Below are 22,379 nucleotides of genomic sequence, written 5' to 3'. Positions count from 1 at the left end.
ATGTAAGGCATTACATAACTAAAATTAATGTATTAACATACTGTTAAATGGCTAAAAAACCAACTTTTTCAAATTTGCATACATTTGCATAAAACCCAACCAAGCAGTTAATAATTTATTGATATTAATCTCCGTTGAGTATCTTTTTATATACATCTTGTCACTGTAGCCCCTGATAAATGTTGTATGTTTTTCGAGCTGCACAAGTAATGCTGTATTTTATTTTTCAGGCGGAATGGTGGCTCTGAGGCTAGGGATCTGCACTGGCAATCGGAAGGTTGCCGGTTCGAATCCCGTAAATGCCAATAGGGACTCTGCTCTCTTAGGCCCTTGAGCAAGGCCCTTAACCTGCAATTGCTGAGCGCTTTGAGTAGTGAGAAAAGCGCTATATAAATGCAAAGAATTATTATTAAAGAATTATTATCCTTAAATTTCCATTCACACACACAAATTCTATACCTGCTAATTCAGTTCAGAGCTGCAGTCAGAATATATGCCTCAAGCAAACAGTGAAATTTATCTACTTTATGTAAAAATTATGGAAATTCACTTCTATTCAGAATGTGTGTTAATGAGGCATTATTTCTTTGCCTTAATTACAGCAAGGACTCTCTTGTAGGTACATTCATTTGGTGATTTTGTATTTGTTTAAATCCTCACAATGACTAATGCTTTTCCATTTTTAAGTCAGCCAAAGTCAAAGAACAGTTCTTTAAAAAATACAATTTTTATGATATCGGTCATTAACACCAGTTTATCTCAAGGCATCTGCAGTTGTAAATGACAGGCTGATTTTCTCCAAATTGTCCATTAGACAATGTTATTTGCTTAGTGGACACCTTGTGGGTTTTATCAGACATTCATGGAAACGGGACCTTTATACTCACATTGATTTCACTAAAGCAGTGCATGAATGAAACTTGACTTTATCAATGTGTGTACGTTTATGAATATCAAATAATCCTGAAACAGGCACAAACACTCATACTTTGCAATTAACATAAAGCAAAACTCTGTAAATACTACATAAGTATAAGGCAAGGTTCTCATCAGGAGAAATCATCAAGAATGGTAATCTTACATTACCAAACACCGTAAAGCACGATTACAGAAAGAGAAGCAAGATAAAGGCAAACAAAAATACCACCTAAGAAAAAACTGAAGCACTTCCATTTCAGTCATAGTGGCTTTGTAAATTTTGTTTTAATATATGAATTGTGACCACCATATTTTAAGAACCTATTTTTGTTCCTACCTTGCAGAAATTTACCAAAAGTAATACTACTTGAAGTACAAAGCTCCCAAACAACATGTGGAGGATAAATAAGGTGAGTGGTCCAGTTACTGAGGAAGCAAAATCCTCGGTCTCGCTAGGAAAACCCATGCCACAGAACTATAACAAAGACTCTGGACTGGTACTGGAGTCCCAGTACTATAAAAAACAATACAGCTTTAGCTCTGGATGTGCAACAAGGAACCACTTCTTTGTCCTTATGAGAATATTTGAAGGGTTATTGAAGTTCCTTTCTGTATGTGCTTTGCATACTTGAAGAAGGCTTATGAGAATGTACTCAGTGTATAGAAAAGTGTGGTGTTATGGAACTAGTGGTCTCTGCAAATGTGAAGCATCATTTTTATTCATGTATATGATGTTATGCTGATTCAGTTTAAAATGTCTTCTCGCCTGTTCATAACTGTAATGCAGCAGAGTATTAAGATGCAGCTAAGAATGAGCATTCTGTCTGGGATTTGATGATTTCACCTATGCTATCTGCAGATGATACTGCCTTCTTTTTTCTACAATCTGAACTGTTTGCAAACGATTTTGTCCACTGGGCATGTAACATAGTGAGGATATGAATTAGTACCTGAAAATGTCAGATCAGGGTTATTTAACAGAAATGAAAAAAATTAAAACATTGTGTTTTTGCACTTTAAGGGGATGCAGTGTTTGTACTTCAGTGTCTTACTTCACAAGTAGGGACGTAAAATTATGCATTGTTAGACTGACCAGTGAACGTGTACAGCAAAACGTCGTATTGCACAGGGCATTTGATTTACATTTCAATGTTGAAGGGGCAGGGGATACTTTCAAGTCTTCTGCCTTTGGCTTCATCCATGATCATTTTTTGCCCAGTAACATTGATAATACTGTGGTCATGTGATGAGAGGTACAAAATAAATACAAGGTAAGAGCTAAACACTTGTGTTTTAGCATTGTGCTTCTGGTAGCCAATAGATCTTATTTATTTATTTATTTTTTTACTAGATTGTGGTGCTATTATGTTCTTTAACATTTTGATGAATTTTGGCTTTTGCTCTTCCTTTTGTTTTGGACACTTCTGCAGTGTTCTGGATTGTCTGCTTTGTATTTTTGAGCTATACTTAATTTGTACTTTGATTCTGGAAAAGAGAGAATAAAACATTTTGTTTTTATTCTTGCTTTTATTACAATTCAGCTCAGTGCATGCTTTCTCCCAATCGTGATGGAGTATTGTTTTGCTACAGAAGTTGCCCTCCAGAAGTGACTGCTTAAGGTTACGGTGGTCAATGGATGCTTTTCTAACGCTGGGAATATATATCCCAGTCCTCACCTGTAGTTACAAGTTCTGGGTAGGAACCAAAAGAATGAGCTTTAGGGTATAAGGGGCCAAAATGTGGTTACTGCACAGGCATGTTAGGCTCACTGATTATGTGATAAGCACAAATATACAGAAAAACCTTGGATTAGAAGCTCTTTTCAGGTAAGAGAAACTGAGATTGTTTAGGCACACAGAGAGGATGCATAATAGAAGTGTACGTTACACCCAGGAGCAGCTCTGGGACACAATGAAGGATTATACTTGTCAGCTGGAACACCTGAGAATTCTGCAGAAGTACCATGGAGGCCGTTGCTAGGCATAGAATTGCCTGCTTGATGTTTCTGCCACAAGCAAACAGAGAGCAAGTGTTTGCATGTGGTTTGCTAATTAAGAAAAAAGATGTCTATTCTATTTATCAACAGATTCATCTTATGAATTTCTTAACAACCTTAGATGTGTCACCCCTTCATCCCAGGGCTTACTAATGCACACAACCATACTCATTTACAGTATATGTTGCCAGCTTAGGCTGAGAAATAAATCTAACCCTATGACAGGGAAAGAAAGCCTTTCTTGTAGGAAATTATACTGAGGTTCAATATTACTCCATGTTGCTCTGGATGCAACAAGACAGAATTTCAAGTTATTAATGAAAATGCCTCAATATCTATTATCCCTTAAACACAAAAATAAGTATAATTTTTAACATTTTAATCTTGCCTTTAAAATTTCAGTCTTAGTAAGTACTGTAATATATTGCGTATATTCTATATTTGAAATTTGCAAAGTTAATTCACCCATTTGATCGAAACATGTTCTTCTGAACAGAACTAAGAATAAGAAAATGCAACAAGGTAGCTGAGAGGCATCTCTAGCACACCATCCATTCACAGAGTGTAAACTTTAGGTATTAATATATCCAAACATGTTTTAAGATGTTCAATTAATTACACCAATGGTGCTGGGTATACGGGTGCAAATACTTATTAGTGTCTGGTAATTAGAACATGTATTTCATACTGAAAGTACATTAATCAAATCAGGCGGAAACAGGACCTTTAAAGCAACATTAAAAAAGTTGAGGGAAACATTGAATGCCTGGCTGAAGAAAATAAAGAGCCTCCTGCAGAAACAGCGAGCAAACCAGCTGTGCTACCTACAGATACAGCCATTGCAATAGGATTTGTCATTTCTGTATCGGTGTTTACAGCCACTTCGGACACTGCATTAACCAAGATCTTCTCGGTGCACATAGATAAAACAAGCTTAAACAAGATATGTATGGAAAGAAGTAGTCACACATTTTGTACAGTTCTGTTCAATGCTGCTGGAACAATCTGAAGCATTCCTCAACCAAAAACATAAAAATTCTACCACAAACAATTTATTCATAAATTCCATGACTGACAGAATAGGCTTGCACTAATTCTCTACATATAATCAGCCACAAGTTAACATTATGTACTTAATGACTGTAGTTTATTATGCATGTATAGTGTATGTATGCATGTGTATGTGTGTATATATATATATATATATATATATATAAGAGAGAGATATTAAAAACAGTACAACCTCTCTGAGTACAACTGAGTGATTATAAACAGGTAGAACTGTGGAAAGATTTTACATTGTTTAGGAGTTTACTACTATAAAAATGAGGACAGTGAATTGGAATTTCAAAAGACAAGTAAGTAAAAAAAATAGACTAGTTATGGAGCTGTATAGGTTCAGAAGAACGTGTTTAATTTTGAAATCAAAATAATAAATCCTATTGTAAATCAGTTTACTCTGGAGTACAGCTGGTTAACTAAATGTTGAGAAAAAGGGAAAATAAAGATTTAGGAACTGCCATTGCCAGAGTTCACACACTAAACTGAAGTGCTAAAGCCCTTTAAGTTGTATTATACATGACATGAAAAGAAGCAAATCGAACAAAGCCAGAGATCACCTGGAGAAGAAGCTACTGTTTATGAACAAAGTTACTGCAATTAGCTTGTGCACAGTTCCAATAGTTGAAGTGGGAAACAACTTACTAGAAGTAAAAAAAAAAAAGGTGTTTTGCTCAGTTTCAAATTTACTTAATTATTCCCTGGTAATTTTGCAGTTTTAGTCTGTGTTGTGAACAGGTGGTGTTCTTCTTCATCCTGTTAGATAAACCTTTGTTTTCTATTTCTACATATTATCTACTGGGAAATTAAGCCCTTAGAATAACAGGCTGATATACAGTCTGTCAGATGTGTAGTCATGGCCGAAATTATTGGCACCCCTGGAATTTTCCTTGAAAATGCACCATTTCTCCCAGAAAATTGTTGCAATTACAAATGTTTTGGTATCCACATGTTTATTTCCTTTATGTGCATTGGAACAACACAAAAAAACAGAGAAAAAAAGCCAAATCTGACATCATGTCACACAAAACTCAAAAACCAGGCTGGACAAAATTACATAATACATGACTGTATGTATGGTTGTGAAAGTGACAATCAAATGTACAAGCTATAAGTTACCTTAATTTTTGAAATAAAGACCTGACAGCTTCACCACTCTCCAAGTTATTTTTGGTGCCAACCTTATGACACACATTTGTTTCAGTCAACTAATATCACTGTTACTTAGTTTACACAGTTGTCTCTCTTCAAATCTATTCCATTAAATGTACACTTTACATGATAATTAAAAGTGTTAAAAGAAAATACCAATAGGAAGCAGCTCTAACTAAAGTGAATAGTAGTATGATTATTATTAATAATAATAATAATTTTAAATTAATTAGTGAAGTTATTCATTGAACAGAAAATTATTTCCAAGTAGTTAGAATTAAGAAAAATATCAGTAAAATAGTAGAATTAAGAAAATTTAGTAGTAAAACACTAAGATACAAGACATTGACATACAGTAAAAACATACAAATTTGGGGGGGGAGTCAACTGCAGTACAGATGTGATATATTTGGTCTGAGATAAATATATAGCAATAAGGCATACAAAAGTGGACAACAGATAAAATACTCAGAACTAAGAAATCCAACTAGGAAGGAAGTCAGCATCATTTAGATCACACTGACGTACTTTTGTAACAAACAGTCCTTGTCTCAGGGCTGAGCACAAGTCCTGAAGGAGCATATTTTGTCTACTGGGACAGATTGCGGACAGAATGGAAAAAAGATGCTACTAAGTCTGATCCTCATTTGAAAACAGACTCTTCGAGAATAAAGGTACAATGTACCATTTTTTTACATAACCGTGAATGATATAAGGTAATACCTTCAAACCACTGAATAGCTAAATTTTTGACATAACATTGTTTCAAAATCTGGAAAATATGATCATAAACTTGTTTATTATTTATTTTCATATTAATCTTTTCTACACATGAAGTCTATTCTCCTTTCTCAAGCTACATAACCCGTATGTGATATTGTGGGTTTCTAATGATGCCCTGTTTAGCTTTGCTATTGTTTGATTAACAAACCAGGCATTTTCTGGTTCTTGGCAGTATGGCACGCTTGTACCATTTCCAGCTTTTTTGTTTGCTTGAGAATTTTTGCTTACCATCTGTTTTTACATATTTTTTTTTCTTGTTCACTCACAATGTAACATATGCCATGTTATCAGAACTAAGATACAGGTACTGTAGTGCACTCTGGGTGGTACTTTGTTTAGATAAGAATTTTGTTTTTATTTTATTAGTACAAGGATAATCCTAAACCTGAGTCCGAGTTCCAAAACAAGGGCTTAGATCTTTTTAGGCTGTATGGCATCTGTTTGGCCTTTTTCTACCTTAAACGTGGAAACTATTTTCTGTGGGATTAGCAGGACTTTCTTTGCAGTGACAGGTGGTCAATTATTTCAGCAAGGCAACAATGATCTTGTACTTTTTGTAAAAAGTCTTTGTTTTTGTTTTTCTATATGACTGTTGAACACAACCTATCAAAAGCACTCATGTACTTTTTTCTGCACTGCAGTTTTTGTTCTTGTCTTGCATCGACACTTAGCCAGCTCCTAGAAGCTAATAACACCCTTGTCCTGTTTGTCTGAGCTAACAACTTTTTAAGTCTTTCTTTTGATTCTGTATACTTTGTTATTCTTCTCTGGTTTAGAATTACCCGTTTACTTTCATTTTTCTCCCTTTGGAGTGGTTCTGAGGTGCAAGGAACTCATTTCAGAGTCTGCTTTGACGATTTAAGGCTGTTTTAAAGGACCTAAAATTATTTAACATCTTGGCACACCACCATTTTGTTTTCTGTGGGAATTGCAATTTCTAGTGGGATCTGTGTACATATTTCTGTCTCCATTACTACCACATAACAACCACAATGTATGATGTCACCATAACAACAGTCAATGCCATGTACCTCCTGGTTGCCAAAGATTGGATTTAGAACATAAATATTTTGTGGAGTTAGTACATTGTGGCTTGATTATTAGGTTCAGAAATTCTCAGGTGTCTGTTCTTCTACAGCTGCTCTCTGTATTGGGATTAGTTAAGCCCCAACCCCTGTTTGTACTTATGATTTTGTCTTGTCCATTTCCCAATAAGAAAGTACAAGAAACCTGCCTCTACCAACCTGGGCACAACAGCGTGCCCATTGATATCTTTGGCGACAGCTATTTTGTCTTTGAGGCTGGCTGTACAATCCATTTTGAATTGTTTGTCTGATCATTTTCAATTGTGACCCTCACATGTCTTAGGATTTAGAGCATCATCATTTTTAAGACACTACATACTTTTACTACTAATTCCTAGCTTTGACCCATGACACTGACACTACATTCTCATTGCTCCTTTTTCAATTATTTTTAAGTGTGTATTTTTCTGTTAGCAACCCCTACTTAATTTTGTTTAATAAAGTTTTTTCATGCTTGTAGGCAGCTTACCTCTTCCACTAGAAAAAATAAAAAAATTGAAATTTGAATGGTAATCTGTCAAAAACAAAATGCGAGAAAGAGCTTTTCTAAAGTGAAAATGTTCAATGATTATTATAAGTAATATAAATTGTGTCATATAAATGTCTTTAATCTCATTTAATTTAATTATACACCTGCCTATGGCTGCAATTACATTTTATGGCTAATTTATTTTTTCTTTTGTTCTGTATTATTGTTTTATTTATGCTTACCCTTCCAATGTTTATTTTGTTCTTATTTTTCTTTCCCATCTTTATCATACCACTATTATTAATTTCATTTACATACTAAAGATCATTACTATTATTAACTTACTGCCTTAACATTTTAAATATATAACCACTTGTGCTTTGCTTTTATTTTAAACCCATATTTTCTGTACTTTTCTGCAGTATTCCAAAAACAAAATGTCAAATTTCTTTAAAGTTAACAAAATTTAAAATTTCCTTTTCAATGTTGGAAACTAAGCTGTTAATTACTAAACTAAATGATAATACTGATCAGTTAATAGATGTATTAAGACTGGTAGAAAATAAACTCAGAACTATTAACCCAAATCACATTGATCATTTAATATTTTTTTAAACTGGTAGTCAAATATCTCAATTATTGTTGATTGGCAAAATTCAAAGTAGTTTTTGCAGTGAATATGCTTGTTTGCCAAATATTTTCACCACATGATGCTTTGCGAGACCAATGTGACATCATAGAGCTGTAGCAACCATGCATAAAACTTTCATGCATGCATACTGTAAGATTGTTGCAGAGTTGATTCTGGCATGCGTGATGTCACCGCCTGATCAGTATTCCAGCCTTCCACCCTGCATGTTTTTTTAAAAAAAAAAAACAAACAACTTGCAGTTTTTTCATTTGATGGGTATGTTAACTGACCCTAATCAGAATATTATGAGTACTACCACTGGGCATATAACACTGATCCCTGTGTGCTGAAGCGCAGCACATCATGGCTAATTTGAATGCATAATTTGCCATATGCCCAGCTACAATCTCAAAATAAGTCGTAAAGGAGCCCTAACCCGTCTCTGAGAAAGAAAACACGTGACCCTGTAAAATAATAATAATAACAAAAGATTTATTACTGTTTACAAAACATTTTTACTTTCTCACGGAACACAACTCTCTGTGAGCACAATGGTATATCTTTCATTTACTTATGGCTAGATTGTGGCCATTTGTTGTATTTTGTTTGTGGTTATCATTCTGTTTGTGACTTTTGTAGTTTGAGGCATGGTAGCACATCAGTTATTACTGCTGCCTCACAGCTCAGATCACATTTGTGGCTATAGTAATCATTCTAACATAGTTGTAAGACACTTAAAACACAACAGCATCATTACATGCCATTCAAAACTATTTCAGTTCCTCCTTTCCCATTGACTTCAATGCATTTCATAGAGTTTGGTGAGGTTCCAGAATATTTCCATGATTTTGCAGAGCTCGTGACGAAACAAACTCCACAGGTTCACTCATCGCTAGTCTCGATAATAAACTTAAGAGAAAAAGTGCTTCCAAGTCTTACTTTTTAAAAAATTAGGTGCAGTATTACTGCAAAAGACTAATTTTAATTGTAAAGATCAACTTCACTCGAAGCAATTCCCATCATAGATTTTATGGCTGTGGGAATGAACATTAATATTTAAATATAATTTGAAATCTGTATAAAAAATTCTTATTCAAAGGCAAACATTAACATTCTATTGTAAAAGAGCGGTCTTTTTTTTTTGTTTATCTCGCACTAATTTCTGCTTTATGTTACTTCAGACACACCATGCTGCAGTACTTTTGTAATATACATGTGTTTTGCACATCACTTCAATGTTCAGCATTTATACATTTTTTTAATTGTTTGTTTGCGTAGATGTTTCTACTGCACTGCCCTGCATTTTGACTAACAGATACTAACAACACATTCTAAAGCTTTCTCCAACCTCAAAAAGTAATGTTTTGCTCTGGATCCTGTTCCATTTCACTCTTGAACTTAAGATGCTTGATTTGCTGCTTTAAAACCATTAAGCATTCATCATAGCAAACAAAAGCTTGTTTCCTTTCTCATTAAACATATTGGAGAAATAACTGTTATATTTATGCGTTTCCTTTTATTGTCATAACGGCTTTAAAATAGCCACTTTGAACAGCATTTTCAATATCTGGAAATCATGCTAAGCTACTTCAACCAACGTGTCTTTTGGAGGATGTTGGCTTGACACATAATATCTAATACAAATGTGTTATATTTTTGCTGGTTCTATAATTGTGTTTAGTTTAATCCTGTTTGTTATTATTTGACTACCAGCACCCTGCTCTGATAACTTATCAAATCAGGCTCCTCTATATGCTTGATCTGCAAGCAGTTTCTTTTTTTATTAAACTATAACCCATGCTTTTTGTGATTTGTTTTTAAAATTTGCTGTGTATTACTTTTATACTTAGTTAATGAAAGGTATGCCAGATAAAAATTAAAATGAGGAGAGAATACCTAAAAATTATTATAATTCAACATTTATTCCTTTCAGTAACTGTGAGACAGGAACAGACTTACTGAGGCACACATTCTATAAAATATAGATGGCCACTGACTTTTGCAACAGCAGATAGGCACATAGTGGAGGGCTAGGTATGGGGGCAGGAAATAAACAAAATTAAAATAGTTCAGACTATATAAGCACCACATTTGGAATATAAACAATTTATGCTTAAAACTCTGGCGTGTAATTCACAATATGAATTCTTAGAAGATTGATATATTAATTACTAAGTGTGGATTTCACTTTCACCAAACAACAAATCTTTTAATTCTCACAGTAGGCCTCTTTATTGGAAAGAAACACTAGTTTTCCCTGATGGCAACACAAATTAGAAGATCTACAAGTCTCCAACTTAAAGTTTAAAGCCAAACAATATCTACACACTTCTGCCATATCACCTATGTTCATATATTCGATCTCTTTTCACTTTTACCTTTTCGTCACTATCGCATTGAATTTAGATTCCATGTTTGAAATTACATCGTGACAACACAATGTATAACTGGCCGAGAGTGAATATTGCTTCTTTCTCTCTACATGAACTGTGTCTGACAATAGCATTCACACAAATAAGAAATGATTGAACCGTGTGCATGGTTGTAAATGTTTTAGATGTGGGCAGGACTTTTCCAAATCTCTTTGCATAAAGTCTTGTCTTGCAGAGCTTGAAATTTTCTCTTGCAGGATTTCACTTTCACCAAATAACAAACCTTTTAATTCTCGTGGATACGCCTCTTCATTGGGAAGAAACACTACTTTTCCCTGATGGCAACACGAATTAGAAGATCTGCAAGTCTCCGACTTAAAGTTTAAATACAAGTAAAATATTCAATCTCTTTTCGCTGTTCCGTTATTTCAACGAGTAATAATTTCCATTTGTTTGCGCTAATGCGATCTTTACTATCATTTTTTTGAGACTTTCGAATTTTCGTACTACCATTATCTCTAACCTGCTCTGCATGTGTATTGTGCCAACGTTTTTGAATTCTTTACAATGTTCTACTTTGTCTTTTATTTCTGGCCCCAGGCGTGGTTAAATCTCTTGGCACAAAGTCTCGTCTCACGGAATATGAAAGTGTCTCTCTGAGAAAGTCATGTCTTGTCTCTCTTCCCAAGATTTTTTTATTATAATAGAGAGATGTATTAAATCCTGCTTTGATAAGTCAGCAACAATCTTTACGGCAATATCTAAAATTCCCTCAATAATTAAACATTTTGTCAAAGATTAAAAACTGCCAGACACATGGAAGCTTTTACACTTGTATTTGAGACAATTTCCCTTTTTTTCACCTGTGCCCTTAAGATCTTTTATCATGCTACTCTTACTGAACAACTCAAAGTAACTCTACTAATAGAACTTTGCAATTGTCATAATTTGCTTCTGATTTTATGTTCATCTGATTGACGATGAACTATATGAAAAAAACAGCAGAAGATTAAGCCAACATACCATTGATTACTGGTGTGAACACAGCTATCCCTTCAAAATCAGGATCAGATACAGTTTTATCCAAGATGAGGCCTCCAATACTGTACATGAATTGAAAAAAAATAAAATAAATGAAAAACAACTTCATACTGGTACAACGAAACGTAAAAAAATTTTATTCTACTATTATACAGTATATTGTTATACAATGCGCTGTAAGTTTGAACATTTTAAACTTCTGTATGAACGTGCACTTTCAATTTTATGATTGGCTTAATTTGAAATATGACCAGCTGAATTTTACATAACAAGTGTTAAAATCCAACAATACTGACTTGTGTCCTAAACCTTTTACCTGCTTATAGACATGGCAACAATCACAGGCTGCCATCCAGATTTCAGCACCTCCCTTATCTGAGGACTTCTTTTTGCAATCACAACCCAAAGTGGTATCATAGCGATGAACACTGCACATACCATGGGAGAAAGGTAGGAGATACCTACAAATCAGCAGACACAATCCAAGTTACTAAATATGTAACATGTATAGATATCAAAAAAGTATGTACAACAAATGATTTTGGATTCTGTACTGTGTATTCTTTCTTTTTACTGTACCTTTATAGCTGAAAAGTGTATTGCTAATTGCTGCCAGGAGTGAAAGAGTTATAAGATCTCCAAGACTGGCTGCAATGGGAGTTGCAACATTGTCAGGATTTATTCCTACTTTTCTTGATCCAATAATGACCCCAATCATAACCAGACCTGGGAAAAGAAGCAGAAAACAGCTTATTTTCCATTAACTCACCAGGCACTATATGTAAAGAATAAAAGCATGCAAATCATTTGTTCATTTATTATTTTGTATGTAATGTATATGCACATTATTACTAAATAATAATTGTATGTTAATAATCCGTAATGACAAGAAGTACCAACCTGAGCATGTTACTAAAAGAAACTGTCATAAGCCACTGGCTCAATTTAGTCCATGCATTCACTGTACTCTGTTAGATGCACAGTGTAATTTTAAACAATTTTTTAACATTAAAACAATAAAAACAGATATCACTAAGTAAGTTAAGAGAGGAATGATATAAGTGACAAGGAATAAACTGGACATTAGTATTGCATGAATATGTATTTTGGCACCCTGAAATGCAGTCTATTTAGTTTTTGGACTGGCTTTATTATTTTATGTGTTTTTTTACAGTTTATATCAATATTCTGGTGACACCAGTTTGTGTGTGTGTTTGTTTTTTTTATTTTATGGTCACTTCTATTTTTTGCCTATTTGTGCACACCTATATTTTGTTTATGATTGCAAGGGGTATACTGTATCCTCCTGTCCCCTACTTAAGGTGGCAACACTCTATACTTGATACCCTAGTATTGGTTCAACTATACAACCTTTTTTCTTTCTAGCATTTTTTTGCATTTATAAGTCAGGTAAAGGATATAAGACCTATTATTTATTTGATATTTTGGATCACATTTTGTGGGATTTGCACTTACTTTTTTCTAGTTTTTTTGGTATTTGATCCTTGCTTATTAATAGACTATTCTTTGTCACTTACTTTCAAACAATATTCAACACCTGGTAAATTTAATTTAACCATCTTTTGGCTGTTTTTTGTACTGTTATAAAAAGTATCTTTCAGAAACACGTTGATTTTTATTTTTGTTATTTTATTTGTTTACACTTTCATTGTTTTGGTGATGCCATCATCATTTCTGCCATTTCTTATTTGACACCATCATTATGTGGTTGTTTTTTTGTTTTTTTTTTGTATGGGCACCGCCATTTTGCGTTTCTGCCACTTCATGTATGTGATCGTTATGTGATATGTTAGGGTGAGGTGCACATGCCAGTTAACTCATGATTTCATGGTAGCCATGTTAAATAAGATGGCCATGCATAAGTACAGTATTTAAAATTATGTGAACTTTGTGGCAAAATAAGGAAAAGCTCTAGACAAAGGCTAGTACTTAAACTGTAATAACTAAACAAAGTAAAAGTTTAGTGAACTCTTGTGATCCTTTACTAGTACTCTCTGTAACAACCTAGGCAACAACAGACTAGCCCCATCTTTTTCATAATAATATACTATTAGTCTGTCTGAACTTTATTAAATGTTCCTGACGGATGTGAAAAGCATCAACATTTTAATCAGCATTAATCCGGAATTGTTGCAATGCAACTAATCAGTAAAAACTTTATTAGGTATGGCTCTCCCTTTCAATACTGAAGTACTGAACAGTGGATCTTTAAATTAACACCAAAGACAGCACTGATGCAATCAGCTGACTGTTCCATGTGCCCAGACAGTGTAGCATGGCATCATCATGAAAACAAGTACATTTAAACAGTGTTTAGTGCCCAAACATTCTGTCATGCCCACTCTAAATACTCAGTTAAGGTCTGACAATAAGGTGCCACAGTAGTGCTCTAGTGATGTGTAAAAGTCCAGAAGAGAAAGCTTTCATAGCAGTCTTCTACACCCAGAAAAAAAATCTAATATCCAAAAGAGTAAAACGTCACCTTTATTAATAGAAATAAAACTACTGAGATTTGAATATAGGGAGCAAACAAAAAGCATAAAATAAATGGTATATTAATTTTCCTTATCTCCCTTAATGGGTTTTGATCCTCTGTTTATCCAGTGGCGTTGCACAACTCCACTGCTCATCCACTTATCCACTATAAAAATACACCCAAGAACTCAATATTTTTCCTGTTATCTCTTTCATGGCATTATGTCTGTACTTTTCTCTTTCTTCTTTCTGTCAGTTGGACTTTCTTCAGAAACTCTTCTCTCGACCTCAAAATCCATCCATCCATCCATCCTCTTCTGCTTATCCGAGATCGGGTCGCGGGGGCAGCAGCTTGAGCAGAGATGCCCAGACTTCCCTCTCCCCGGCCACTTCTTCTAGCTCTTCCGGGAGAATCCCAAGGCGTTCCCAGGCCAGCCGAGAGACATAGTCCCTGCAGCATGTCCTGGGTCTTCCCCGGGGCCTCCTCCCGGTTAGACGTGCCCGGAACACCTCACCAGGGAGGTGTCCTGGAGGCATCCTGATCAGATGACCAAGCCACCTCATCTGACTCCTCTCGATGCGGAGGAGCAGCGGCTCTAATCTGAGCCCCACCCGGATGACTGAGCTTCTCACCCTATCTTTAAGGGAGAGCCCAGACACCCTGCGGAGGAAACTCATTTCAGCCGCTTGTATTCGCGATCTCGTTCTTTCGGTCACTACCCATAGCTCATGACCATAGGTGAGGGTAGGAGCGTAGATCGACTGGTAAATTGAGAGCTTTGCCTTACGGCTCAGCTCCTTTTTCACCACGACAGACTGATGCAGAGCCCGCATCACTGCGGATGCCGCACTGATCCACCTGTCGATCTCCCACTCTATTCTTCCCTCACTCGTGAACAAGATCCCGAGATACTTGAACTCCACTTGGGGCAGGATCTTGCTCCCAACCCTGAGAGGGCATTCCACCCTTTTTCGGCTGAGGACCATGGTCTCAGATTTGGAGGTACTGATTCCCATCCTAGACGCTTCACACTCAGCTGCGAACAGATCCAGAGAGAGCTGAATATCATGGCCTGATGAAGCAAACAGGACAACATCATCTGCAGAAAGCAGTGACCCAATCCTGAGTCCACCAAACCGGACCCCCTCAACGCCCTGGCTGCGCCTAGAAATTCTGTCCATAAAAGTTATAAACAGAATCGGTGACAAAGGGCAGCCCTGGCGAAGTCCAACTCTCACTGGAAATGGGTTCGACTTACTGCCGGCAATGCGGACCAAGCTCTGACACCGATCGTACAGGGACCGAACAGCCCTTATCAGGGGGTCCAGTACCCCATACTCTCGGAGTACCCCCCACAGGATTCCCCGAGGGACACGGTTGAACGCCTTTTCCAAGTCCACAAAACACATGTAGACTGGTTGGGCAAACTCCCATGCACCCTCCTTCTTTAAAATCAACTGTGTTCTTTCTGTGTCCTAACCATAAAGCAGCTTTACCCTCCTTCTCAGGGGCACTTCTGGAAAAGACTTGGAAACACTTTTAAGGTAGGAAGAGGGCTCTGTATTTGTTTCAGGTTTATCTGTTTGCTCTTGATATCTCTGCAACCCTGAGCTTTTAGCTGCCTTTTAAAGGGCCTAATCCTCAATGCAGCTTCCAGATGTCTGCTCGGTTAGAGAGTCAGTGAAGTCCCATATGTTTCTTTCAAGCTCTTCTGCTGCCACTTCTGCCATTTCCTCTTTGGGCTCATTCATTTTGAAGAGGGTCAGGCTCTCTTGTCAACTGCTGAGCCCTCGGCTTTACCCTGTGACAGCCAGCTTGTATCAATTTGCCTTTAAATACTCAAACTCTAACTTCTCACTACCCATTGGAAGTTGGTGAATCAGGAGTTCCAAAAATGACCTTCAGTCTTCACAATAAAAATATGCAGTGTCTGCATATTTTAAGTTTAGCAGGTTGGAACTGGAATGAAGATGAGACGTAGTGAGGGTTGAATTTATACCATAAGAACTTCTGAAACTCTGAATGGCAACTCTCAGAAATGTTAGACAGTGTAACACAGGCAAATTTCAGATACTAACACCTACAGCAATTCTGTTTGCATGATTCAGAATGCAACAACAAAAAGGAGAGTTATCAACAAAAAGATAATGATTGCGCATTTTAAATGTTTTATATAAAAATACCATTCTTTACATAAATATATCACATGAATGTGCGATGCATTAAAAATAGTCATTTTAGGTCCTAAACTAAATCAGTTGCTGTACTTTAGCAGTTATTAAATATTACAACTTTCAAACACTCAAGAATATGGAAATGTTCATTTTTTGACTGGCAGCCAAAGAGTTGATCTCCATTTGTTTCTTTAATTACAAGGGTGTTCAAGTTAAATAAGCTGAATGGGTACTGTAAATGTCTTGCATATTTGCTTACAGCTAAGGAGCTTATAAATAAACTGAGTGAATAATGGGACATTGTGCAGATATTTAAAATCACTTAGCAAATAAAAATTCACATTGACCGCCTCCAGACAAAGTGGTAAAATGATTCTGACATTGCTAAACTGTTGTTGGGCTCTGTTTTAAAAGGGAATATAGCTTCTGAAACAGGTTTCAAGTTCAAGTTCAGGTTTTCCGTTGTGTACATAGGTCAATGAAGTCCTTACTTTCTTGTCCAACCAACATTTAAGATATTGCCACCATGAGCAGCAAGTATGCATAATATTTGCTAAAGAAAACCCAGAATTGAACTTTAGGAAAGCCACTACATTACAACCTAAGGAAAGTTACTTTACTTGCTTTATTGAACAAAATAACTGATTTCAGCTGTGCTAAAATAATAACAAAGATTCCTCTATTAACCAATAAGCATTTGAACATGACTAAATTAAAAATTAGTCATTTCAAGTAGTAATTAGCATTTGTAATATTAGTAATATCTTGGCTGTATTTTAAACCAGTTTAATGGTACCTTGACAAAAAAGTATCAATTTATATCAAAAACATGAAAAATTGTATGTGATCCCAAAGTTCTGAATGTTAATATAATACACACACACATTTTAGGCCGTGAACCTGGGAACTTCCTGATGACACCAAAAGTGAAGAAACAGTAAACACTAAAGAAGCAGCAAATTAAATTTAAATAGTTCAGAGCAATCTTCAAAACAGGGCAAACACTAGAGAACTACATTTTAATGCAGAAAAACAGTAACTGCTACATATAAGCAAAAGAAATGTATTTAATTACAGATGCAAGAATAGTGACACAGGCCTTACTTGTAGTAATCTCTGAAAAGGTTAAACAATTTACCTTCATACTGTAGTCTCATCAACTTGGAAATGCACAAACACAATTAAAAAGGCTAATAAAATGTCAAGGTACTGAATATAAATCAAACAACGTTTGATCTTCACCAAAAAAAACACAGAGAAGATCAGACAAGCTGAGCTGACCACTCGAACAACCCAAATGAACTAAACCTCAGTCTTGAACAAGAACAGCTCCTTAAGGGCCTAATCTAGTTCTTCAAAATTCTCAGCATAATCAAAAATGTTAATCCAGCAGAATTGAGTCTAATTACTATAATTACAATGTTGAAATTACAAAGACAGAAAAAAATGTCTTTGTTTAGTTGTGTTATTCAAAAACATACGGTATTTGCATGACTGTTTACTCAAATAATATGGACTGTCCATTCATGTTTTGCATGATGGCATTATATAACTGCATAACAGTTCAGAAGTCTATTGCACAAATTATGCATATGGGGTAATTGTTGCAAGGCTGGACATAACATAAGTGTCTTAATGAAGTGTCTTCATTCTCTTGTATTGTTGAGGGATGCATTATAATGAATAACCCATTATTCATATTTCTGAAGCCGCATGAACAAGTCAATATTTTCTGCAATTTTCCTGTTCTACAGCTTTCTGTGAATTATTCTATTTTAAAAATGTTCAATACTACTGCCTCTCCTTTGAAATTATACATTACCTAGTGAAAGTGCAGCTATGAAGGCGGTGCTGATACTACTAGCACAAAGTACAGCAGCTTGGTCCAGGTCAATGTGTCCTTTTGATATAGATCCCAGAATTATAGCAGCTACTGCTGCCAGAAACCCCACTACTGTGGCTTGTATCTGTAAATTAATGACAAAAATATTTATTTTTCACCATTATTAATTTCAACCTTTGCTCCATCCAACACAATTTTACAAACATGACGTGGATACTCATTTATATAATATTAAAATCAGTAATTAAAGTTGATACAGCAGAATTCATCCTAATCACTATGATAGCAATGTTAAAATTATAAACATAGCAAAATGAATCAGTTTTCATTCATTAGGTTTTCACTTACTACTGACTTTAAGTGAGCTTTTCTATAGTAGATTAAAATCATTTTGTTGGTAATTTGCTGAGTATTCTTTGAATTTCCACTATTTTAAAAGTATTTTACATTATCTTGAAAATACATGCATTACATTGATATAAATATATAATGTTTTTCATCTTTTGTATACTGGAGCTCAAACTTAAGCTAAAAAACATATATGATAAAAGCCAATAATGCAAAATGCCAGAGTGGAACACAAGAAATATTCAAGCCCAGGAAGGTTAGAAAGGTAAAATCAACAAGTCTTCATTTCCCCTAATTAAGACTCCAGTCTACTCTAAGAAGACTTAAAGCTGAAGGCTCAGGTTAAGCCTAAGCTCAGCTTGTTTGATCTATTTATTTATTGCTAAAGTTGTATTTTAGCAAAGAAAGCAGTCTTTGTTTAAATATTCACAGATTACAAGTAGGCAACATACCATTGTAAATTTGAGGAAAATATAAAATACAGAAACTTTAGCTAATAGCAGTCAAGGGTAAATCATATCATAGTTATCTTTATTCTGTGTATTTCACATACAAAACTTTTTAGGGCTATTCTCTGCGGTGTAAAATGCAATTTTAAAGGAAATCTATAAATATTACAGTTTGTAAAATAACTGTTCTACTGCACAAAGCCATGTTTCCCAAATTAAACATTTAAACTATTAATCAAACAAAATTTGTATTTTTTTGTTTTAAGCAGTACAATTAAGGCATTAATATCCAAATGAAAAATTAATGAATCATATCTTTGCATTCTCAAAAGGTTTTGCTCATTTTCTTTCCATCCACTAATTTTCCTTAAAGGAATACTCAACCCAAAAATTTTATATATATATATATATATATAATATAGGATCAAGATTTTGAATTAGAGATCCACCTCTTTCTCTATTTCATTGGTCAAGAGTCATGTCTACAATTCAAAAGCACATCTCCATGTGAACATTGTTTCCTCTGTGTGCACTGGTTTGATTTTTAGAAGTGTTTATTTAATAGTATTTTAACAAAAAAATGCACACATCCCAATTTATGAGCATACTGCTAGATGACTTCATATATTAATTATGTGACATGATCGTATATATATACTATTTGCTATAGTCCAATGATGGTCTCTGTAAATGTCCATTTTATCAGAAAGTTTATCATCTTTGTTCTCCATTAAAACATGAGATTAACATTTTTTCTTAGCCGTCACTTCAAACTACATGGTGTAAGTCAGGGGTAGGCAACGTCGGTCCTGGAGTGCCACAGTATGTGCAGGTTTTTGTTCCAACCCAGTTCCTTAACGAGAACTCAATTATTGCTGATGAAGCACATATTGCTTAAGTGACATTTTAATGCTTCATTTTAGTGGTCTCGCTTGTTAAGGTTCTCCAACCTTAATTGCTTATTTCAATCTTAAACTGCTGCATTCAGTGTTTTAATTGCTCCTTATTAGCAATAAGATGTAAAACAGGGGTAGGCAATGTCGGTCCTGGTGAGCCGCAGTGGCTACAGGTTTTCATTCAACCCAATTGCTTAATTAGAAACCAATCATTGCCAATCTCAGACCTTATTTAATTTTATGGCTTGTTAGTCTGTGCAATGTAAGGCTTTTATATCGTAGATTTTGTTCCTTTCCAAGGATATCATCCAAATGATTTGAAGCCTAAAACAGATCATTTTCAGTCTGTCACATTTTTCTATTAAGTGTTTTATTAAATCAAACCGTGCATGATGAACACACACAGATGTAATTGGAAAAAAGCTAGCTGGAGAACTGCTGGCTGCTTTGTCTTTTACATCTTATTGCTAATAAGGAGCAATTAAAACAGCGAATGCAGCAGTTTAAGATTGAAATAAGCAATTAAGGTTGGAGAACCTTAACAAGCGAGACCACTAAAATGAAGCATTAAAATGTCACTTAAGCAATATGTGCTTCATCAGCAATAATTGAGTTCTCGTTAAGGAACTGGGTTGGAACAAAAACCTGCACATACTGTGGCACTCCAGGACCGACGTTGCCTACCCCTGGTGTAAGTAACATATAAAAGTATAGTTTTTGTGTGGAGTATTCCTTTAACTCACTCAAACCAATTCAGGGTCACAATTAGCGAGAGAAAGCAGGAACCAGAACTGGACCGATGTACATTAGAGATGTAGAAAAAATACAGACTCCCACAGAAAGTCATCATGCCGGAGTTGCAAAGCAGCACTGCTGCTCACATGTCTGTATGACACTTCTACTGCAAACTTATTCTTAAAATCATGTGTAGTGTTCATAAAAGACTGAAATGAAACTGGGAAATTACTGGAATCAACATTATACTATATTCACCTGAATAAGTGCAAGATTACAGGAAACCATTCTCCATTGCTCTTTGGCATCGTCCATCTGTCCAGTATTAGCCTAAACACAAAAAAAAACATTTTACATAGAAAGCAGAATATTCAGAATAATATTCCCATCCATAGCAGTAACTCTTTTCTGCCTTATGCTTCCATTTAAATTGTTTTTAAAACCTTAATTGGTAAGATGAATACATCATGATTAAATAATTTTTTTATTTATATTTTTGTCCATTTTTTAAGTTAGCAAACACACAGTGCTTTATTGAACAGTCAAAAGCATGATGATAATTTGTTTATGGGTGCTAATAAAGAAAGCATACAGCAGAATGTAAATGTTGAGTAAGGAATATTGAAATGTGTGAATTGTCACACAATTACAGATCTGAACCTAATCATTTGCTCACTAAACAATCCCAAACAAGTGTCTTCAACTATCTGATCATAACCTTTAATGAAAAGTATCTAGTATTATAATGAACTTGTGAACAGCCCTGGGATTACTTCTACAGTCGCAGGTGCTAGCAGAATTTCCACTTGTGGATAATGAAGCAAAAAAGAATACTGTACCAAACACATTATCGGGAACTGTGTGGTATATTAAATTGAAGCACTTAACATATGAACATTTTAGCAGTAATCACAAAAACTGTTGAGCCCATACCGCAGTTGATAGCCGTGAAGCCAGTGTCATTTCAAGATTACCCTTCAGTCCTACTAAAGCAGGCACCAAAATAAAGACCTCTGTGATTGTTTTGAATACATCCCAGTGCTGAAACAGAAAATTTAAAATAAAATAAGGAAATGATAATATTATACAGGCAAAGCTATTCATAACTAAATGAAACAATATGCATTAACACATTAGGTTTATCAAAACATGGGATTCATGTTTTAAGTTGTTAATTCTAAACTCTCCTGCATGTGTGAACATGACTGTGTGCAAGAATATGCATTCAGATGGACCCGTGTCCTATCTAGCGATCCTAACTTGTTCCCGAAATGTTGGTGTACTCTTTTGTAAAGGCAAAAGCATTTTTTTTAAATGAAGGAAAAGGTGATTTCTGGATGACTTTGCTATGACTGTCTTACGAACATACATATATATGATCTTGGGGAAAAAAGAATTCTGAGATCATTGTGCAGTAAAGATCATGCTATACTAAGTTGGTTAAGACATTTCTAAGTCTTGAGAGCAATCTAATAATCTTAACAGCACATATGAAGCACAAAATATCAAAAGAACATTAATAACACATAAAGAGAAGCTATTTAATAATTTTTAAAGACAGAAAAATATTCAATTAAATTAACTTCTGTTCTCAAACAAAGCAGAATATTGTTATTCCAAACCACTTTCTTTTGAAACATTTCTTTGAAAATTAAAATCACAGTGCAGAATCTTTCCTTGATAACCATGACACCAGATCAGAAACAGATTGAAGCATTAAACATGAAATCTTTTATTTTTCTACACTTTTAACTTAAAACTCTTCTTACAAAAAGGGAAATTTTAAGGTTATGTTCTGAAAATGAAAAACTGGGAAGTGCATACTGTATAACACAAGACCCCATTAAACCGATTCAAAGTCAAAAGGGATGTAGTATTTCAGGATGGCACTAAAAATAACAGACTTGATCAAAATCATTTGAAAAATCCTC

General features: G+C 35.0%; 1 protein-coding gene across 2 annotated transcripts in view; it reads right to left on the bottom strand.

Annotated features, from left to right (window-relative positions):
* The window catches only part of LOC114668759 (solute carrier family 41 member 1), a 45,436-nt gene that overhangs the window by 8,554 nt on the left and 14,503 nt on the right, over window positions 1-22,379 (bottom strand). For both annotated transcript variants that reach the window (XM_028824683.2, XM_028824682.2), the window contains exons 2-7: window positions 21,382-21,489; window positions 20,707-20,778; window positions 18,000-18,144; window positions 12,086-12,232; window positions 11,823-11,967; window positions 11,489-11,568 (exon numbers count right to left, since the gene is read on the bottom strand). In XM_028824683.2, coding sequence (XP_028680516.1) covers window positions 11,489-11,568; window positions 11,823-11,967; window positions 12,086-12,232; window positions 18,000-18,144; window positions 20,707-20,778; window positions 21,382-21,489 — 697 coding nt within the window. The remainder of the gene's footprint in view (window positions 1-11,488; window positions 11,569-11,822; window positions 11,968-12,085; window positions 12,233-17,999; window positions 18,145-20,706; window positions 20,779-21,381; window positions 21,490-22,379) is intronic.

The sequence above is a fragment of the Erpetoichthys calabaricus genome, chromosome 18 (genome assembly GCF_900747795.2).
Source record: "Erpetoichthys calabaricus chromosome 18, fErpCal1.3, whole genome shotgun sequence".
NCBI lineage: Eukaryota > Metazoa > Chordata > Cladistia > Polypteriformes > Polypteridae > Erpetoichthys > Erpetoichthys calabaricus.
This window is presented reverse-complemented; position numbering and strand designations above follow the sequence as displayed.